At 49.0% G+C, this 19,684-nt stretch overlaps 8 protein-coding genes across 8 annotated transcripts; 4 read left to right on the forward strand and 4 right to left on the reverse strand.

Annotated features, from left to right (window-relative positions):
• Window positions 1–739: 739 nt before the first annotated feature.
• On the reverse strand, window positions 740–2,000 carry RML2 (mitochondrial 54S ribosomal protein rml2; the record flags this gene model as incomplete). Its single annotated transcript, XM_064900840.1, has 2 exons — window positions 740–838; window positions 888–2,000. 2 exons carry the CDS (start codon window positions 1,998–2,000, stop codon window positions 740–742), a joined length of 1,212 nt encoding a protein of 403 aa, XP_064751916.1.
• Window positions 2,001–2,396: 396 nt separating this feature from the next.
• LTR64_006511 (uncharacterized protein) lies at window positions 2,397–4,420 on the forward strand (the record flags this gene model as incomplete). Its single annotated transcript, XM_064900841.1, has 2 exons — window positions 2,397–2,986; window positions 3,034–4,420. 2 exons carry the CDS (start codon window positions 2,397–2,399, stop codon window positions 4,418–4,420), a joined length of 1,977 nt encoding a protein of 658 aa, XP_064751917.1.
• Window positions 4,421–4,734: 314 nt separating this feature from the next.
• On the forward strand, window positions 4,735–5,691 carry LTR64_006512 (uncharacterized protein; the record flags this gene model as incomplete). The annotated part of the gene is made up of 1 exon (XM_064900842.1): window positions 4,735–5,691. One exon carries the CDS (start codon window positions 4,735–4,737, stop codon window positions 5,689–5,691), a length of 957 nt encoding a protein of 318 aa, XP_064751918.1.
• A 1,551-nt stretch (window positions 5,692–7,242) lies between these two features.
• On the forward strand, window positions 7,243–7,709 carry LTR64_006513 (uncharacterized protein; the record flags this gene model as incomplete). The annotated part of the gene is made up of 2 exons (XM_064900843.1): window positions 7,243–7,573; window positions 7,633–7,709. The coding sequence occupies 2 exons, from the start codon at window positions 7,243–7,245 to the stop codon at window positions 7,707–7,709; spliced, it is 408 nt and encodes a 135-aa protein (XP_064751919.1).
• A 433-nt stretch (window positions 7,710–8,142) lies between these two features.
• Window positions 8,143–10,565, reverse strand: LTR64_006514 (uncharacterized protein; the record flags this gene model as incomplete). Its single annotated transcript, XM_064900844.1, has 4 exons — window positions 8,143–9,132; window positions 9,205–10,200; window positions 10,245–10,364; window positions 10,416–10,565. 4 exons carry the CDS (start codon window positions 10,563–10,565, stop codon window positions 8,143–8,145), a joined length of 2,256 nt encoding a protein of 751 aa, XP_064751920.1.
• Window positions 10,566–12,655: 2,090 nt separating this feature from the next.
• LTR64_006515 (uncharacterized protein) lies at window positions 12,656–13,160 on the reverse strand (the record flags this gene model as incomplete). Its single annotated transcript, XM_064900845.1, has 3 exons — window positions 12,656–12,786; window positions 12,833–12,997; window positions 13,058–13,160. The coding sequence occupies 3 exons, from the start codon at window positions 13,158–13,160 to the stop codon at window positions 12,656–12,658; spliced, it is 399 nt and encodes a 132-aa protein (XP_064751921.1).
• A 1,593-nt stretch (window positions 13,161–14,753) lies between these two features.
• On the reverse strand, window positions 14,754–16,277 carry TIM54 (mitochondrial import inner membrane translocase subunit tim54; the record flags this gene model as incomplete). Its single annotated transcript, XM_064900846.1, has 2 exons — window positions 14,754–16,111; window positions 16,157–16,277. The coding sequence occupies 2 exons, from the start codon at window positions 16,275–16,277 to the stop codon at window positions 14,754–14,756; spliced, it is 1,479 nt and encodes a 492-aa protein (XP_064751922.1).
• Window positions 16,278–17,123: 846 nt separating this feature from the next.
• CBK1 (Serine/threonine-protein kinase) lies at window positions 17,124–19,092 on the forward strand (the record flags this gene model as incomplete). Its single annotated transcript, XM_064900847.1, has 2 exons — window positions 17,124–18,727; window positions 18,780–19,092. The coding sequence occupies 2 exons, from the start codon at window positions 17,124–17,126 to the stop codon at window positions 19,090–19,092; spliced, it is 1,917 nt and encodes a 638-aa protein (XP_064751923.1).
• Window positions 19,093–19,684: the final 592 nt, after the last annotated feature.

Raw genomic sequence — 19,684 nt, forward strand, 5'->3', positions numbered from 1 at the left:
GAAGGGCAGGAGTGAGTAAGTTCAAAGACGTGCGATGTGTCAGGTGTCAATCATGACTTCAAGGCAGCAGGATTTACGACTTCGACACGGCTGTTGCGCAATTATACTTCCAACTGGTAAAGCGTAAGCAAGATGTACAGGGATGGATGCAGCGCTAGCACTATGTCGGAGCCGAGTTTCAGTGTAGATCTGGACTCAGTGTATAGATGGTGTAAGCCACTCGGAATGAGATTGAATACATTTCTCTGATATCTGAACTATGTGTACACTCGCCAGCTCTTGCCCTAGCGACTTCGTCCTGACAGCCAGTTCGTTCATGTTAGATACCTTCTCTTCCCACTCAACTTGTGGTGGGTGGCCTTAAAGCTTCAATAGTCACTCGATAACCAGGACGCACGTGACAGCGGAGATATGCTAATGCATCCAGTTGCATGAGGTCTCAATCGGTCCACCAACAGTCGTAGCATGAGAATGCCATATGTTCGAGGCCACCACATGAAAGAATTCATCCACGAGTGACGGTCTCATCATGATCGTGGTCAGGAAGGATGATGTTAGACTTCGTACATTTGATTGCAACAATAAGAGCAGTAACAAGTGAGCTTGCCGCACATGTGTTATCTGCACGGAATCGCACATGACTCGTTGGAAGATTCGGTGACCCATGCTGCTCGGAGCCCAAGCAGAACAGCCCACAAGATCACTCTAACATAGATGTACATAGCCAAGAATAATTGTTCTAGGCATAACCTCTTCTCCTCTTGCCATAGTTGCGCGGATGTTCTTGCACGACAAGTGGATTCTTCTCCTTGCGCCGAGTCTTGTATCCGGATTTTGTCTGTAGAAGAGTTAGTTGAAATCGAGAACCAGGAGATAAATAAACATACCGGTACACCCCAAGGACTCATTGGAGTCTTGTTACCCTTTGATTTACCTCTACCACCACCATGAGGATGGTCATTGGTATTCATGGCAGTACCTCGAGTAGTAGGCCGAATACCCAGCCATCTCTTTCGCCCAGCTTTTCCTAGCGAAGTATCTTTGAAGTGAATATTGCTCGCGATACCTATGGTTGCTACTGCGTCCTTGTCGATCAAGCGTATTTCACCACTTGTGAGTTTGACAGTGACATAATCTTTTGCCTTCTCAAATCTTCTCAGCATATCAGGAGGCAGCGCTTGAAGGTCAAGCGCGCTGGCGTCTCCTAGAGCTTTGACCATCTCTTTCTGCACAGTGTCTTCACCCTTGCCCATAATGATACCATGTGTACCAGCGCTTCTTGCAAACTTTCCGTACGATTCTTTGTCGGGCGCAATATTGAAGATCGGTGTTCCTACAGGAATCATGCCCAACGGAAGACAGTTTCCTCGATAGGCAGTTCTCGATGCAAGCAAACCCATGTCGACGGAACCTCCCATACTTTCAATCAGCTCTTCTGGAATACCTGCTCTGTATGAGGTTACGATATCACCAGCTCGCATGCCCTCGGCCGCCAGAATGTAGGAAAGCTTCTTGGTCTTGACATTGCGTAGCAGGGCGATGTGAGCGCTTCGGTTAGGATCGCGTTCGATCCGTTCGACAAACTGCTCTCCTGGCTCGGTACGTGCAAAATCGACGGTCCGAATCCTACGCTTGTGACCTCCTCCTCTGTGACGGACAGTAATTCTACCAGTTCTGTTTCGTCCACCTCGGGCGTGGCCTGTCTTAGGGTAGGTCAAGCTCTTGATAGGTCTGCCTTTCCATAGATGATCAGCTCGTGGCCGTATCAAATGCCGTGTACCAGGCGTCCTTGGAATGTATCTCCGTAGCGCTGAATCTCCTTTACTTTGTGCAAGCTTGTTGTCCTGCGACGTTGAGGCTAGACCAGGAGTTGCTGTCTCCGTAGATCGACTCGTAGTAACAGGTTCGGCGACTCGAGTAGCATATCCCTTTCGCACAACATTGCCAAAACTCTGACATTGACAACATATCCTCCGCAGAGGTAACCGTGGTTGTAACATCTGTGATCCAGCCAGAATGAGATGACCGACTAGGTCATGCTTGATCGAATATGTGAAATTAGAAATCGAAGCTGCCCTTCCTGCGAGACTTGCGGCGTAGCCTCGTCTACCACAGTTCGGGTAGTGGATCGAGGAACTAGCTGACTTTTGAGTATGTTGTGTACAGAAACACGGCCACTTTTTTACGTGTACTGAACGCGGATCGAGCTGGACATGCGACGCGTTACAATCGTTCCTACCAACTCACTTTCGCGTCTATGAACTTTGAAGGACACTCAGAGCCCCCATTGCAAGCAGCCGAGCTTATTTGGCAGGTGTGTCTTTGGTTAATGTTCGCAGCTTGCTCATTCTCCGGTCTCTGAGCCTGGTACCTGGCAAATTACATGCCCAGCAGGTATGACCACGAGCCTGTATGTTGGCAGGAGACTCTCCTTCGAAGGTTCCCTGTGTACTGTACGCTACACGGGAAGTCTCGCCGGCACAAAGGGAGAGTGGCTCGGTGTCGAGTGGGATGATCCATCACGCGGCAAGCATGATGGCAAGCACAAGGACGAGCAGGTCTTCACATGCTTGTCGTCCTCGTCAACTCCTGCCTCCTTCATCAGACCCAGTAGAAAGCCAGATGCAGAGCAGACTCTGTTAGAAGCCATCAAGTCGAAGTACGGTGGCGACTCAACTAACAATTCCTCTAACACTGAAATTGTGATTATTTCTGGCAAAGTGGCTCAGGAGGTAGGCTTTGACAAGATTGCTCAACAGCAAGCCGAATTAGCAGAACTCCGTATTGTCCTAGTCGATCAACTGGTGGTCAATGGTATAGCGTCTCGAGGTGCATCTTCTTCAACAATTGCCAAAGCTCAAGCCGAGCTATCTACATCATGTCCCAACATCACCGAGCTGGATATTTCCTACAACACCATCGAGAACTGGCAGGATGTGGCTGACATCTGTAGTGCACTACCAAAGCTGAGAACTCTCAGAGCAGGGTAAGCACGTATTCGCGATGAGGAAGAGTATGCTAATGTTTTTCCAGCGGCTCACGGTTTCGCACATTTGGGCATGATATTCAACCAAGCCCGTTTGCGCACATCAAAGAGCTTCACCTAGAAGATTGTCTTCTGAGCTCGAACCAAATCGTAGGACTGTTACGAGACCTCAGTGGTTTCCCACACCTTACACAGCTTTTCTTGTCTGCCAATCAGCTGAGTACCCTTTTCAATGCTCAGACCGAAGACTTACCCTGCATATCGAGCCTCAAATCCCTCGTGCTGGAGAACAACTCATTCAGAGATCTTGATTGTCTCATTATTGCTGTGGCCGTCTTTCCAAATATCGAGTCTTTGTCTTTGCAAGCGAATAAGATTTGCGACATCGGGCCTGCTGTTGTTGCTCACAAGCATATCTTCCCTCAAATCACAACGCTCAACCTGTCCCATAATCTAATACCTGCCTTCAGTTTCATCGATTACTTGCCAAAGCTTCTGCCAAATTTGTCGTCGTTGCGCATTACGAACAATCCAATCTTCCTCCCGAGCGAGCCGAGTTCGACCACTGACTCTCGATCCTCCGATAAACACTATTTCCTGACGCTGGCAAGATTGCCAACCCTGAAAACCCTGAATTACACGAGCATCACCCCGAGGGACAGAGAGGAGGGTGAGATCTACTTCCTTTCAGTTGTCGAGAAGGATCTCAAAGCACATCTTCTAAAGGCAGAAGCTCGTGCTCAGCTCATTGCCAAGGTCGAACAACTATACCCACGCTACGAGGCTCTGTGCAAGAAATATAGCCGCGAATCTGTGGTAGAACAGTTACTTTCGAGTGATCCTTCTAGTGAAGTTCTACGTGCCATAGAAGCAACTAAGCTCTTGTATCCGGTTGGATCAATTGCTGCTCGGCTTGTGAAGGGGATTTTCTACATACCCAACACTGCCATCAGGAATAAGTCTGAAGCGAAAGTAGAGCTTCAAATTCCAGATACCATCCCTGTAACACGTCTACTATCTATATTATTAAGGCAGCCTGGATTACAAGCTTATCTAAAACCCATGCAATTCAAACTCATTTACGAGTCGAAAGAGCTAGATCCAGTCGACACTACGGCAGAGAGCACAACTCGCAGTGCAGTTTACAGTAAAACCCTTACTGCGGAAGAGAAACAAACACTCTGGAGAGAATGGGGTGATTGGGATGCCGATACGCTTGTGGAAGAGCGTCTCAATGAGCAAGAAAGTACTACTTCTGCAGACACCGAGGCTGAGCACTGGACAGAAGATGGTCAATTCTGCATCAAGGAAGGTCGTAGATGGAAGAGGAGAGAGACGGAGATACCTCACGCGCTCAAGCGAGGTTGGGGAGACTGGTTGGACGGCGCCAAAGAAGTGAGAATCAGAATCGAACCTTTCGATCCACTAGTGTGATCACATTCGTAAAGTGCAAGCTCTGCAGCAAGATACCAGCTGACACTCCAGCCGATGTCAATCCACACCAGGAAATACCAGTACCAGCAAACAAACACATGCAAGCTCACTGCCCGGACTGATCTCCACTCCTTCGTGACAGACACAATACCTCAATTTCCAATCCTCCCAGCATCTATTCTACAACTTCTGCTCCTTACAACACGTCCATCTAGAAGTCCGTAATAATGCAATCCAACCTTCGCACGATTAGAAGTACTCTAGATTATCCAACTTCCTTGACCTCCAGGGCTCAACGCAAGCGTTCTGCGAGTATGAGTATGGAAGAGAATACAAAGAAACGTCGGCGAGTTCTACTCGATGACGAAGAACCTCGCATTTCCCTAGCTCGAATCAGAAATCGAAGCCCTACTGTCGAAGTCGAACCTACACCACAGATGCCTAACGCTATTGACAAAGAAGAACACAGTAGTTTCCAGTTGGATGAGGAAGAAGTCTCGTGGAACGACCTGAGTGAGAATGACATAGTGCTCTTGACCAGCGACCCCATACCCGCACCCTCAAATCCTCTTTTACAACAACATACCGACGACGGGCAGGCTGCAAGATCTAGCTTGTCTTCTTCGCCAACTTCAGAAGGATCACGACACCTTCACGTTCAACCTCTTAAGGCACTTTCACACCCGGACTACACACCTACGCATAGCTCGATCGAAGCATCAACCCCAAGAGACTACGAGCAACCATCTGGATTCACAGAGTATGCGCCTCAAAGCCGAAAGTCACGTGCAGGTCGAGATCGCGTCTCCGATGTTGTAACCTACCCTGCTACGCAGAACGTCGACGCTATAGCTTTGCAGGAGGAATTCGTCGGTGAGCATCTATTGTTCAACGAAAACGACTATGAGGGGTCTGAGGCCAACGTGCTGCTGAATTTACGCTGCGATGATACACTACAGATCACGCAGTCTATAGAGATCGACTTCGAAGACGACGATAACACAGACCACCACGGCGACTACGCTCGAGGCTCTGGTTGGCAACACAGTGACCACCAGAGAGGGCATGATGCACATGATCACTTCAGTGGGAACCAGGAGGAGAGAAAGGGCAATGAAGAAGACGAGGATCTATATCCTAGGAAGAAATTTCCACCATTAATCCCTCGAAATACTCTTAAACACGATCAACTCCTTTCAAGACGTCCGCTACAAGTCCTCGACCGGCGTACTGTATCCTGTCCGAAGTACGAGCATAGATACAAATACTAAGGGATACTTCTATGACAGCCAGACGATAGTGCTGCGAACATTCCACAAAAACATAGCTATAGTTTAGGATCGATACCTAGCTTTCGGCTTTCATCTCATGTCCATCGGTGTATGTTCAGTACCTATACAACACTCACTCTACCTTGAGCCTCATATATCCGCAAGCTTCCACAGTTGCAGAAGAAGAACTTCGGCCTCGTGCGATCTATCTTCCCCATCATACGTCTGACCTAGCTCCACCAGTTTCTCAACCAGAAAATAATGAAACCCAGCGCGAACAGCATCCTCCTCAACCCTGAAAGTCAAACTCCTGCCACGGACAACCTTTAACCAATCCGGCAACTTAGTCTCGATCTCTAGCCTGTCTCTATCCCACGCCTTAAACGCAGCTTCTTTCAATGCTGTTTCCAGTCGTTCTCTACAACTTTTCTTCGCGAGCATTCTAATTAAAGGCTATTTCATGTATTGAGGGCGAAACGTGGTCATGTCGATCAGTGTTATCCATGCCTCGCTCATTCGTCCATCTTTTACTTCCTCGAGGAAGACGAATCTTAGATTGTCCCAGTATCTATATGTCCAGGAGAAGTCGCCGAAGCCAGGCCAGGTGGTCCAGCGTGTTTGCATGTCATTGATGATGTGTACTAAGTGGATGTTAGCTTTGTGGTTTTCGAGATCAGGGAGATAAGCAGAAGGAGGCAGAACTACCTTTCGCATCTCTTATCATTTTCCTATCCCCGGGGCTGAAGTCCATATTCAAGTGTATCCTCCAAGATGGCAGTGGACAGGGCGCCTAAGACAAGGCTTGGAAAATAGGCATGAATAGAGTGCTTCATGTTGCTACGAATTGTCCAGGGTCCTTCATCGTCAATGGCGAGGTTACGTACCTCGCAGACGTTTTTTCTAGTTTGGTCGAACTCGATAATAGCTTAGTCAATTCAGAGTGGTTACATGTCTTTTCCACTTGGTACATATATCACCGCCATAACCATATGGTGAAACCACATGCAAGTTCGTCAGCTTGTCTTACATTACGTACGTATGCTCTTCAGCCTGGCTTGAGACAATAGAGGCGCATTTTGCGGTTGATCTGCTCGAAGGAGAAATACTCGTGATTCCGTCAATTTGCGTAAGACATCCCTATGGACGAACGAGTATCGTGTTTGGTTCAAGGCGCACGTCGGAACAAAGCCGTGTGTGCCTGATAGGTAGAGTTCTGCACCTCGAGCAATGCTTCGTCTTGTTGATCGCATTACTAGGCGAGTTCTTGCTTTCGTATTCTTGATTTTTGGAACCGAACATCGGCGTATTCCTTGGCATATACAAGAATATATCCCGGAATACGTGAATAGTACAGCTGGTGATATTCGAGAATCGGAGTCATACTGAGGAGTACTAAACCTTGCGCTGAGCTTGGAGATCCTATCGACTTGACATTGAATGTGAACACCCGGTTCTACGTAGCTCTTCAGAAACAATATATTCTCACTACACTAAGCACAAGTCTACATCCCTTTCACCCTATTCATACGTACCACTATATCCACCATCACAATGATCACCGCCATCTCCCACATAAACCTCATCGTCCCACCCAACACCCTCCCCCACGCCCTCTCCTTCTACGGCACAACCCTCGGCCTGACCCCCCGCCCCGTCCCCCATCTTCAAAAAGACCGCCTAGCATGGTTCGACATCGGCTCATCCGGCCAACAAGTCCACATCGCTTCCGGCCCGACTGAAGCTGAATCACCGAGACATCCGTGCTTCAAGCTGGAGAGTCCAGAGAAACTGATGGAGTTGCAGAGAAGGATATGGGAGCATTTTGAGAGGGGGGATGAGGCGAGTCCGAGGGCGGCGGATCAGCCGGGGATGGAGAATTCAGGTGAGTGATAATGGTGGATAGGCTAGAGGGAGGATTGTGGCTGATGAGAATTTACGTAGGGTCGAAGGGTGTTGAGTATCCGCAACGGTTCTTTGCGAGGGACTATGCTGGGAATAGGCTGGAGTTTAGTCTGTAGGCGCCAAAGTTTTACAACTTCAGGATCCTTGTCTACAAGTGGAAATGAGTATTACGTTATGTGTGACATACAAGCTGGACAATAGCATCTCAGACACGGTCACAAGGAGGGAAGTTATACTCCACACGGCTCGAATGGATCTTTGCTTCAAGTGAGGGAGCGCCACCATTATTATTTCATTATGTACTAGTAGTCTTACAATGTCTTCCAACATTTCGACCACGATGGATCGTTAATACTTCGAAGCTGATCAGCGCCGGTATCAATACATATCCATCCACAATATCTAGTCCTGCTTCTGTACGCCTTGTGTAATCGACAGACAATATTACTGAAGGGTCACCACGAAGAAAGGTGCAAGCAATACCAGGAACAACACCGTGAGGAAGTGAACGAAGCAAAGACTCGTTTCGACCCTCGTTTCTATGGCGGGTCAGTATTGAACATATGTCGTACGGTAGGTCGGCGGCCTGGAGTCCAGAGAATGCTGCACATCGTCCATCGGCTCGCCGTTGTCCAACACAACAAGCTGCCTGCCTGCCTGGGCCGTATACTGTGTGGTGGCATGTCCGGACGGGTAGTCACGCAGCTGTTCGCCAGTGATGTAGTACTGCTGTGCTACTCGAGCATCGTGCACCGGACCTGTGGCATATCTTGTTGAGTTTCGATAGGGGGATCGATCATCCAAGGTTTCGTAGACCGCATGTCCTCGAGTAGGCACTTGACTATACACAGGAGCTCGATCATATTCTTGTGCACGAGAAGGTTGCGTGTAAGGAGTTCTTGACGTAGCAGGGTCGTTATAGAATTGCTCGCGCGGAATAGGCACGTATCTTTGACCAGAAAGGACGTGATACTGATTTTGGCCAGATCGTGTCGGAGATGCAGTAACCGGTACCTGTGGACCAAGGTCAATAAGCTGTGGGTTTCGAGGTGGCTGCTGCCTGATTTTGGCCGCCATATTGTGATCAGCCTGGTACTGTCTTTCGTGATGTGGTTCAGGAAGGTTATGGAAAGGATGCATGCGTTCGTCTGCCTGTTCTGCAGTACTGGTAAGGTCAATAACAGGGTTGTTGCGCTCAACGGCCATCCTGTTGACAACACGCTGACCATGATAGGTACCATGTAGCCTTGAGTTTATAGCTGGAGATCTGTGTGCACTATCTGGAGGCTCAATGGACTCGACAATGGTACCGTCATCGTTGAGGCTTGGTGTTCGATGGTGGAATTGTGGCCGCTGAGCACGAGGTGAGGCAGATCTTCGATTGTGAATTTGGAGCCGTGAAGGTTTCGCAGTTAGAGGAGTATATATGCGTCTCGTTGGCGTGCTTGTCTCGTCTGTTCTGTGAGCAAGTCGTTCGTAGAGCCGACCATCTGCACCTCGAAAGACTGTTGGCGGACTCGGTTCTCGAATTAATTGCACCTAGTAAGTGTGTCAGTTCCGCTGTTCGACGAAGACGAAGCGATGTTCTTAAGCTTCACTGATGATGCTCACCTGCGCAGGGTCTTCAACGACATAGCGAACAGGCGCCGTCGAGTCATGGATTGCCTCACGTATCACGGGCTCACGTCTATAAGATGTTGACTCATCAATGGGGATTCTAGCAAGGACACGGGCAGGTTCCTGATTATACATGCCAGCTTGGTACTCATGTCTAACCTGATCCCACAAGGCATAGCGGCTTTGTTGTTGTCTATGAATAGCATCCGGTTGTTGACGTGCTACTATAGTACGTCTGGACGTCTGAGGCAGGTAGCGAAATCCTTGTGGAGCGTCCTCAGCAGACGAAGGGTCGTCAGGAGGTACTGGCCGATGTTCTGTTGTCACCTCTGGACGAGTAGGCTTTCGGACAGGCTCTGTTTTTACGTCCTCGTTCTCTAATACTTGACCTTCTTCAATCTCTGATTCAGAGGATTCCTCATCAGATAGAACGACAATTTCACGTACAGCGTCGTCAACAGCTTTTCTGCTGTCTTCTGTTTTGTCATTCTCATCTCCTCGCCATTCGACCAGCTTCTGCAACGTAGCTTTCTCAACCGCGTGACGGGCGTCATTGTAGGGTAGTTGGCGCAAAAGTCGGTCATAATTTGTATAGGAATGACGAATATGGGCAACAACAGACAGCTGGGCTCTACGCACAAGTGGTATTTCCTCTGCTGTACCAACTTTTCGATCACCAAGCTGAAATGCAGTCTTGATGATCTGATACAGGTCGTTGTCTGGTATCCTGGGAAACAGATCACGAATGATTTCCTTGGCTTCAGTATTGATGGTCACTTGGTCACGAATGTTTTCGTTGAGCACGACCTTGCCTTTCTGCGAGATTTTCATGAAAAGTTTCTCAGAGTCTTGCTCACCGATTATTCGTCCTGAACTATCGAGACGTATCCCGTAATGCGAGCAGACTTGAGCCACAACTTCGGTAGGGACATGATAGCCGATGCGGTGCACTTCTCGCGAAAGCTCGTGACGTTGAGCATGAGGTGTCGCCTGAATCTGTCAGCCACGATCCGGGGTGGGATATACATACAGACCGATACTGCCATGATCTGGTGACCACCTTTCTTAGCGAAGGCTTTCATGGCTGCTGTTAATTGTGTGTTTCCAGCTGGAATGAAGGTATAGCCGGGAGGTGGCTCTGCATGAAACGAGAGCTGTGTGGTGTAAGTTCCAGCATTTTTGAAATGACCTCGATTGTTTCTTACCACCACGCGAAGCTTGTCATCGTCCTTATTGCCTGCGCTCTCAAGGACTACTTTGTGCTTCTTCCGTTGCTTCTGAATTTTTGCGCCGCGTACAGCACTAGGACCAACATTGTTCCTATTGTTTGGTCTAACCGGCGCCATCCGACCCATACTCACAGTCTAGAGACGCGAAAGCAAAAGGCGCTGGGAGCAGGAAATCGACAGAAGAAAAAGTCTCAGTCACAGTAGTCGGCCTAACACATTAGCATGAAATGTATCACATCGGTCGCGTCAACTGCAGATGCTCAATTGCAATATTGCCTGAGGATTGATGCCAGAGCAGTGGTGGGCGCAGTTGTTCAGCAGCAGCAAGACGCAGTCCAACAGATCTACAGAAAGCAGCTGTGATAGCCTTGAGAAGACCCAAAGTTTGTGACACAACCTGGTCAGCACGTTTGCAGGCACAGTGAGTCGCTGCTGTGACAAGCAATGAATAACAATATGTTCGCGGTCAGTGACATGAAGGAAGGTAGCAAGCACTGTCACGAAACGCGTTTTTCAAGTTCGAGGATAGAGTGGAGATGCTCTCTTGGCCCAAAAGCGTGACTGTCAGTGGCCCCAGATCGCATAAGTGACCCGTGTCGATGCACCAGTTTGGGACGAGCTTAGGCATGCCTGAATTAAGTTCCAGGCTCACATGTGGTGGGTCACACCCATAATTAGGGTGGCCAGACATTATCCGAAATGACTCGAATGTCTTCGATCGTGTTATGGATCGCTTCTTGCGTCCTTCTCTGAAGCTCAGGTCTATCGATGGTACCTACCACCTTTGCGATTAAATCAGCGTACAGACATCTGTTGCGAACTTCTCTGCAGGCAATTCGATACTCGAAGCCTGCTCGCTATGGTGTAAGGAACATCTTACGAGACGGTTTCCGCAACTCTCCGAGCTCTGCATTCAACCCCAGACGAATACAAAAGACACTCGAATTCCTCAGAACCGCAAGCGAGCACAACGGGACAGAGCATAGGATATTGAAAAACATATTGTTTGTGCGCTATTGGAGAGATTATCCCAATAAGAACAAGCTATACGGAGCGATAAGGGACAATACAGATGTTGGTCTCGATCTACGCCAGAATAGCAAAGCTCATTTTGACGCTACACTCACAATGCTCAACGAGAGTCTGGGTTTGTGTCTGAGAGTGTAGATGAAAACTCCCTTCTTACTTCACTGCGGACGAATTTTGCGGCCCAAACTTGATGCTGGATTCAAACAGGGAACTACAGGCCATGTCGACCTGTGGTCCCGGTTTGGGCGAGCGCCCACCATCCAGGATATATCACGCATTAAAGTGCTGTCCATCGAAGATCTCATCCAGTCAAACCTGAAAGACCACTCTGTTAGTATGCTGCAGTCTATCAGTGGAGATACGAGGCATGCACGGATGCATCAGAACTCATGTCGTCAACAACCAGAAATCTTACCATGATTCGCTATGTTCAATGGTGCTAAGAAAAAGAGGAGTCCTCAACAAGAACATGGAGCGCTCGGTTGACTGTGCACCGTCACGGTCGGGATTGCTATAATACCTACAAAGATATGCTACACGTGGATATGAACACAATGGCTCAGAGTACTATGCTCTGTACCGAGTGTGGCATTTCTAAGAGAACAAGCACCCGTCACATCTACCGAGAGAATTGAGCGTGTCTGTTGGTGTGGTCGCGAGAAAGATGTCCCGCCTACCCAAGAGCCTGACACACCTTCATTGTGCCAATGCATGCAGCAACTAAACACAGGTCATCAACGTTGTGCGTGGTCTGGGTCACACAGGCAAGCTATCAATCTACCACTGACAGTAATCACACCAAATGTAGACCTCGACTCTGGGACTTGTAATGTAGCTAGGCATGAATCGGTGCAGCCAATCAGAATCAAAGTTCTGTCGACCATTCCAAGTGATAGGTCAAATTCATTGTAAATATTGACGACGTACAGGTCGCATGCTGTGATACTGCACGCGGCCAAATGTCAAACTATATCGTCAATCGGGTGCAATAAGAGCCCTTTTCGGACGCTGGAAGCAGAAAGTCGTGGCTGCTTGCCAAAGTGTAAACAAATAAATCCCGACTCCACATAGGCAGGTCTTCAAATTCTCGCTTTCCTTCATTTCTCCCTCATGTCCTCAAAAAAGGCCACGGAACGACATGCGAATGCCGTTTGATTTTTCTCTGATACAAACAGTATGTTCTTGACTTACACTCTATCGTCTTGCCTTGATGTCCCAAGCTGCAATGGTCCTGAGGTCATTACCTCGTCACCATCGTCGAACCTGCTTCCAATGCCATGAAAAGCGATATCGATACAGGCCTTGGGGCACAGGACACCTGTTCGAAATCAGCTAATCTGTTCTTGATTGGTTGGACAGCCTACCTGGTTGTACAGCTGCTCTGTTCTTATTCGCATTGATTCGAGACTCCTTGCCTCCCTTGGTATGGGCTTGGTTGGCAATGTGTGCTCCTGCTTTCACAGGATTGTGGCCATGCTGCTTGCCAGGTTGGACAGGGGTTCCATCGGCCGCCTTAAGATCGATGCTGCCTAAGGCTACTTTTTGTGAGCTCCAATGACTGCGATCTACGTGTCTTCATCGTTTCTTACCTAAAGCAACAAAATCATCGACCATTTCATCTTGACCGACAGTCCCAGCTTTGTCAATGGCTTCTACCAGAACCCATCCTACTGCTTCTGCGTCTGCCTTCATGTCGAGCTCGTGGGTCTGCGGTATTGCCAACCTGCTCTGGCTCTGGCTCTTGCTCTTTGACCAACTGCTCGGTCGTTCGAAACCGTCTCGGTGTTTAGTCGCCTGGATCGTGGAGGATACCGACCAGGTATTGGAAATCTCGCATATATGGAGATCACCTCTCTGGTCGCGACTGGTGGATTGCGGCCCTCGTCGCTGCGAGACCAAGATCTGACAAAGGAGTAGCGAAGTGGTGGATCGAGAAGCTAAGTGTCAGCTTGAGGAAATGTGATATCAAGCTGCACATGCAGTGCAGGTCTATACGACGGTGAATATACTACTGACATGAATTAGGGGCATCAGTCGCCACTTGCAATCGAGACACACCGCAAAACAGAATAGGTTCATGCCACACCGAATCAATGGACGCGATCTGAAAAATAGCTGCCCAACATGACCAAATCCATTTCCCGGAGACTCTCCCATAAGGCATACCTGGCAAACTAACTCAACTCACCGTGAGCATGAATGTGGTCTCCAATAACCACGTTCGAATACAGGATTCGTATTAGCTCTGTGACGCTGACCACGAAGGTCACTGCAGTCCAGACTGACGAGATGCTACGCAGCACAGGGTAAGGAGGAACACGATTGGATATGACGTTCCCGAGCAGCCACAATAATCAGCATTGCAGACCAGTCGCACCGGGATCGCGGCCAAGGAAGGATACCAAGGTGAATCGCCAGGCACCAGCACGAGCAAGCGGAGGCTTGGTATAGCAATGTGCGACGAGGCGTGTCCGCCGAAGTGCTCGGGCTCAAAGAAGCAATGCAAGGGTAGCTTTTTCAGCTTGCAATGCCAAAAGAGCTTAGTTCGGACGATAGAGTGGATGATTGGTTCATGCAGGTTTACACCAATCGAGGAGAAGCTGGGCGGGCTAAACGACTCGACTCTCTCAGGTGGTCACATGCTGTGGCAGAAGTCGTGTTTTAATGAATGGCATTGTGGACGATTTCAAGTTGCTTTCGCAAGCTCCTATCAGTGCACGTAATATTCGCATGCACAAGCATAAAGACGGTCCAAGGTAGTGAGTGTCGAGCAGCCAATGTTCATCGATGAGCCTGAACACCATGACTAACCACGAATGCTTTGCAATTTAAATATCTATGGTCAATTCACGTACACCGAAGTAGAGTGTGGAGGGCCTCGCCTATAACTTTTTACAATATTGTTTATACATTAGAATTCAGCATGAACCGATACATCACCCGCTCTGACCTCAATTCATGAAGCATGTTAGTGCCCGCACGTCCAATTGTCTCATATAGTGTGTAGGCTGCACGGTCAAGCAATTCCTCGATGCAGATGGACGTGTGCTGTCCACTGGGCTCCCTCGTTCAATTGATGGAACGAGCATTCGCTAGAATATACATGCTGGCGGTATATTGTGCCTGCCAAGCTTCTACTCGACTCGGTGATGACTTAGGTGGAATAGGGGCCTCGTCCCCCTTGAGCGGTTTTCGTTTGGTTGATTCGATGCCTGAGATAGATGAGCAAGAGCATGTTGACCCTGCCCACCCATTGTCTGTCGAAGAACAACAGCGGTGACTCGCTCATGCCATCGAATCTTCATCAGCAGTGACAATCGGCTTCTTACTCCTCAAGTCTTGCACAGGGACTGCCCATTTGGCGCTTTCGTCTCCTGCGGCGATTTTTTGTGCTCGTTCTTCCTGCTCATGATCGAGCTCAAACTTTCTCATACGGTCTGCAATTCGTGGATCGAACACGATATCTGCGATGTATATTTGCTCTTTAGTGGCATCCGCAGGTGCTTGTCGCACTGATTTATGCCAGTAATGTTCTTCTTCTGTCAAAAGTCCTTGTTGTTCGTAGTTTGAGGAGGTCTGGAGTGGTGAAGTGTCTAGCTGATCGTTTTCAGGTGCCCTTGTGGCAACTGGGGCGCTAGATTCAGAGGGAAGTGTCGCGGGCATGGCGAAGGACTCGTCGTGCTGGTAGGGTCTGTTACTTGCGAGGACTATGGCTGCTGTTTGTCGACCTATTTGGTCCTGCAATGTTCTTCTGTTGAGCCAGTTGTATATCCTCTGAGGTGTTTTGAGGAAGCCTAGCAGGTGTTGTTGATGTATTGCTTCGGATGGTTCCAGGACTGTAGGAATGTGAGGCGACAATGGTGATCCCGAGTATTGGTGAATGGGTAGATAGGCAGGAGGCGGATATGGCTTCTTTTTCTTTTCCTCCTCTTTTTTCTCTTCAGGCTTCTTGTCCTCGTCCGCAGAAATCTGCTCCACGGCCTCGGGGGATGTGGTTGCCCCGGGATTTTCGGTCCGTGACTCAGTAGGAGGATGTATAGGGGATGGCTCTGGTGTTATCGCAGGGGTGGGCGAGGGTTCAGGATTTAGTTCTGGTGGCTCATCCAATGGACCTAGCCATCCCTCATGTATACCCCTGACATATTCTTTCCAAGTATGTCGCCCTAAGACCAAGTCTCCTTTTACACCTGGTTCTGGTTGAAGCATTAATCGCTCCCTCATCAGGTCGATGGCCATTGCTGTATCCATCTCAGGTTCTGTCAGGCCCTTCTCGCCTTTCTTCCGCCTTAGCCTGCGTATCTGCTCTGCAGTCCCATACCTCACATCTCCCTCCTTTCGACCTTCTATCACTTCGTAGTCCATGGACGCAGCGACCAAGATAGGTTTGACGTAGTCCTTGAAATACTGTCTCGAAGGACCAAGTCCGTCTCCTGGTGGAGCTGACAGAAAGACGGTCAGCTTCCTAGGCATTTGGCGCACATCCAGCTTCTCTTGCGCGATGTGAGCGACTAGATCGCACCACTTCTTCTGCGCAGCTTTCTTCTGTCGCGTGTCGTACATTTTGGCAGCTGTGAACGAGACAAGCACAGTCCAGAATATCATCCAGTTCCTTGACGGTAGTTTTCGAGGCAGGTTCGGCAAGCCTTATCCGTTAGTACAGTAACGTCGATGGACCGCATGTCGCTCACCCATCATTCGAAAAACTGGATTTGGTGGTTTCGCAGGCTTCGTCGCAGCCGGCTTTGGAGCTTCTGCTGAGCCAGCCGAGCTGGCCTGAGCAGCGCCATCTTGCTTGATAGGCTCTGCCATTCCACCTTGATGGCCTCAACCCTCTCGACGTGCTGTTCGATAAAAATCGTCCTGTACAAAGACGCTGTTGCTCTGACACGATGGGCACATGCTCCAACCATAACACCGACCAAAAAAAGTCCCAATGTTCGGGAGGACTAGAGAGTCTTGGGCTAAAGCGATGGACCCTGTACAGCACCCGACGGCTCCGCAACTTTAAGAGCCGGGCAGTGACATTTGATTTTGCAGATCTCTGCGCTCGGTAGACGGTACCGTTAACTGTAAGAAAAGTCCAAGAACAAGGTCACTGATCTTTCCTTGCGTTGCCTTGTTCATTCCAAAAGAACTGCTTTATACGATACGATATGTAAGCACTTGTAGAGCGCTCAAGAGCGATAGTCCCCGGTCTGAAGCTAGGGACTCCTGCCAGCACAAGGCCGACGTTCTCGAAGCTTGGTGGATTCCAAAGGAGTGGTCGATCCAAGGGTGAAACTTTACTGCGAATGCCCGCACTTCCACTGGTTGTGTATTTGCAGGAGCGATCTGCTCCTTTCCATTGCAGACCGCTGCTTCCTATATTCATGAATGTAAAGGCTGTCGTTCCCATGAACTCCTCACGTTCGGGTTACTATTGTAACTCAACACATTCCTGTTGCTGATTGCGAGAGCTGCTGGTTCCCAAGCCTAACGCTACTGCTGTGTGTCTGGCGCAGTGTGATTGAACAAGGGTAAGTTTCTTGTACCCTCACTATTTCCTAGGGACAGCACGATTTGACAGATACTGGACAGTTATCATCTTTCTTTCACATCAGCCCTCCTCATAACTGCTGTCGTTTTCTGGTGGATCCTGCCGTCTCGGTCGGCATCATGGACGACAATAACCGCCTTCGACTGAACTTCCAGTTCGACAGCCAACACCAAGGGGCCGCCGCTGATCCTCGATTCTACCCTACCACTCCTTCCACCTTTCCCCAACCCATCTATGGGCAACAGCAGCATGACTTTGCCCTCTCCCCCAACCCAAACCAGCAGCAAGGTTATTTCCTGAGTCATCCCTACACTCAAGCCAACCCACAATACGCTCAGCAGTATGGCTACCAGCAAAACCTTCAGTCACCTCAGGCTGCCTACCAAATGAACGCAAGGCCATACATGCAGAACCAAGTCAATGATGGAACAGGTGGCCTAGTACAGCAGTTTCAAAATCATGACCTCTCCACTACTCCCCGCCCTGGCCAGACAAACCGAACTCCCTCTCCTGCCACTGCTCCTAGACCGAGGACTGCTGGTGATGCTCGAAACCAACCCTACCAGACACATTTACAACCGCCTATGCCATCTAGGGCAGCCCAGAAAGCACCTGAGGAGGAAGAAGTGCAAAATCCTGCAAAGTACTCTGATAATGTGCGCAAACGAGGTACTGCTGCCAAACAACTCGTCAATAGCTTCTTCCAAGAGAATATCGAACGTGCCAGAGATCGGAATGCCCGAGGCAAGGAGCTGGACGCTATTCTGAAGGATCCCTCCATTCCTGAGCTCCAGAAGCAGAAGGAAGCCAACAACCTCGCTCAGAAAGAGGCCCGATTCCTGCGATTCATCAGGACGAGAGAGAGCCCTCAGAACTTCTCCACGATCAAGATCATTGGTAAAGGAGCCTTTGGCGAGGTCAAACTGGTTCAACGCAAGACAGATGGAAAGATCTATGCACTCAAATCCCTCATCAAGTCGGAAATGTTCAAGAAGGATCAACTGGCTCACGTTCGAGCAGAGCGGGATATTTTGGCCGACTCTAAAGACAATCCCTGGCTTGTCAAGCTACATGCCTCATTTCAAGACAATGCTTACCTATATATGCTTATGGAATTTTTACCTGGTGGTGACTTGATGACCATGCTTATTAAGTACGAGATTTTCTCCGAGGACATTACTAGGTTCTACATGGCAGAAATCGTTATGGCTATAGAGGCAGTCCACAAACTCGGCTTTCTACACAGAGATATCAAACCTGACAATATCCTACTGGATCGAGGTGGACACATCAAGTTGACTGATTTTGGCTTGTCAACGGGTGGTCGCAAGCAGCACGAAAATTCGTATTATCAGCAACTGCTGAAAAATGCCAATGACCGAGGCGGTAACCGAAACTCGATGGCTTTCAACGAACAGATCAATCTTACAGTCAGCAATCGAGGTCAAGTCAACACCTGGAGGAAGTCACGAAGACACATGGCTTACTCAACTGTTGGTACTCCTGACTATATTGCGCCCGAAATCTTTCTAGGTCAGGGCTATACTTATCTCTGCGATTGGTGGTCTGTCGGTGCTATCATGTTTGAGTGCCTTGTAGGATGGCCACCTTTCTGTGCCGAAGACACTCATGACACATATCGAAAGATCGTGAACTGGCGCGAGTCTCTGTATTTCCCAGATGAGCTAGTCTTGGGTCGCGATGCCGAGGATATGATCCGAGGGTAAGTCATTTTCACTCTATTCGTACGTGCATAAGTACTAACAATGCTCAAGATTCTTGTGCGACGCGAACGATCGAATCGGTAAAGAAGGTGGTGCCCACGACGGTGCCTCACAGATTAAGCGACATCCATTCTTCAGAGGTGTGGTTTGGGATCAATTAAGGAAGATAAGAGCTCCCTTTGAGCCCAAGCTGACATCCAACATTGATGTTAGCTATTTCCCTATCGATGAAATTCCTCAAGAGGACACTTCTGCCATTCACCGAGCTCAGGCGCGTCAAACTGCACCCGAGCAGGACGCAGAGATGAGCTTGCCTTTCATTGGCTATACTTACAAGGCTTTCAACGCTTTCCAGAACTCTTGAGCGGCATCATATATTGGACCTTCGAACGGAAAGCAGTGTATGAGCTCGATATCTTTTGGGCTGTCACCGACGCGTGAGGGCAAGTTGGCCATGTGCTGTAAGGACGAGTGAAGGGTCAGTACCAAGAATTTTAGCATTTTGCGATTGAGCTAGCGGAACCTGGCCAGACCTCACTCAACGTTTCGAGGTTGTATTCAGGTCAGGCATTCCAGGCATGTACAGCATACCAATTCGTGTTCAAGTCGTTAGTGGTTGAGCCACAGCTGTGAAACTATCAATTCTCTGCAACCTGCGCTTTGCTACAGCAGATTCTTGTTTTAGATAACAGCATGTTGTACAAATTTTGCCGCACATCGTCGGGGTTCGTTGCTTACCCACTACATCCAGGAAAATCCTACTCGAGACATGGAAGGTCAGTCAACGACTACAGAAGTTACTTCATGTTCGACGTCTGGTATCTGCTAGATTCACCCTATACCTGCCATGAAATCTTCCCTGCTCATCCCTGCGATTCTCTATCACTCTTCCATCAAAGTGATAGTTCCCACGAGCATTTCCGGGCAACGAACATTGTATGTCCTATCGAGTGAAA

The sequence above is a fragment of the Lithohypha guttulata genome, assembly GCF_036872675.1.
Source record: "Lithohypha guttulata strain CCFEE 5908 chromosome Unknown scaffold_5, whole genome shotgun sequence".
Taxonomy (NCBI): domain Eukaryota; kingdom Fungi; phylum Ascomycota; class Eurotiomycetes; order Chaetothyriales; family Trichomeriaceae; genus Lithohypha; species Lithohypha guttulata.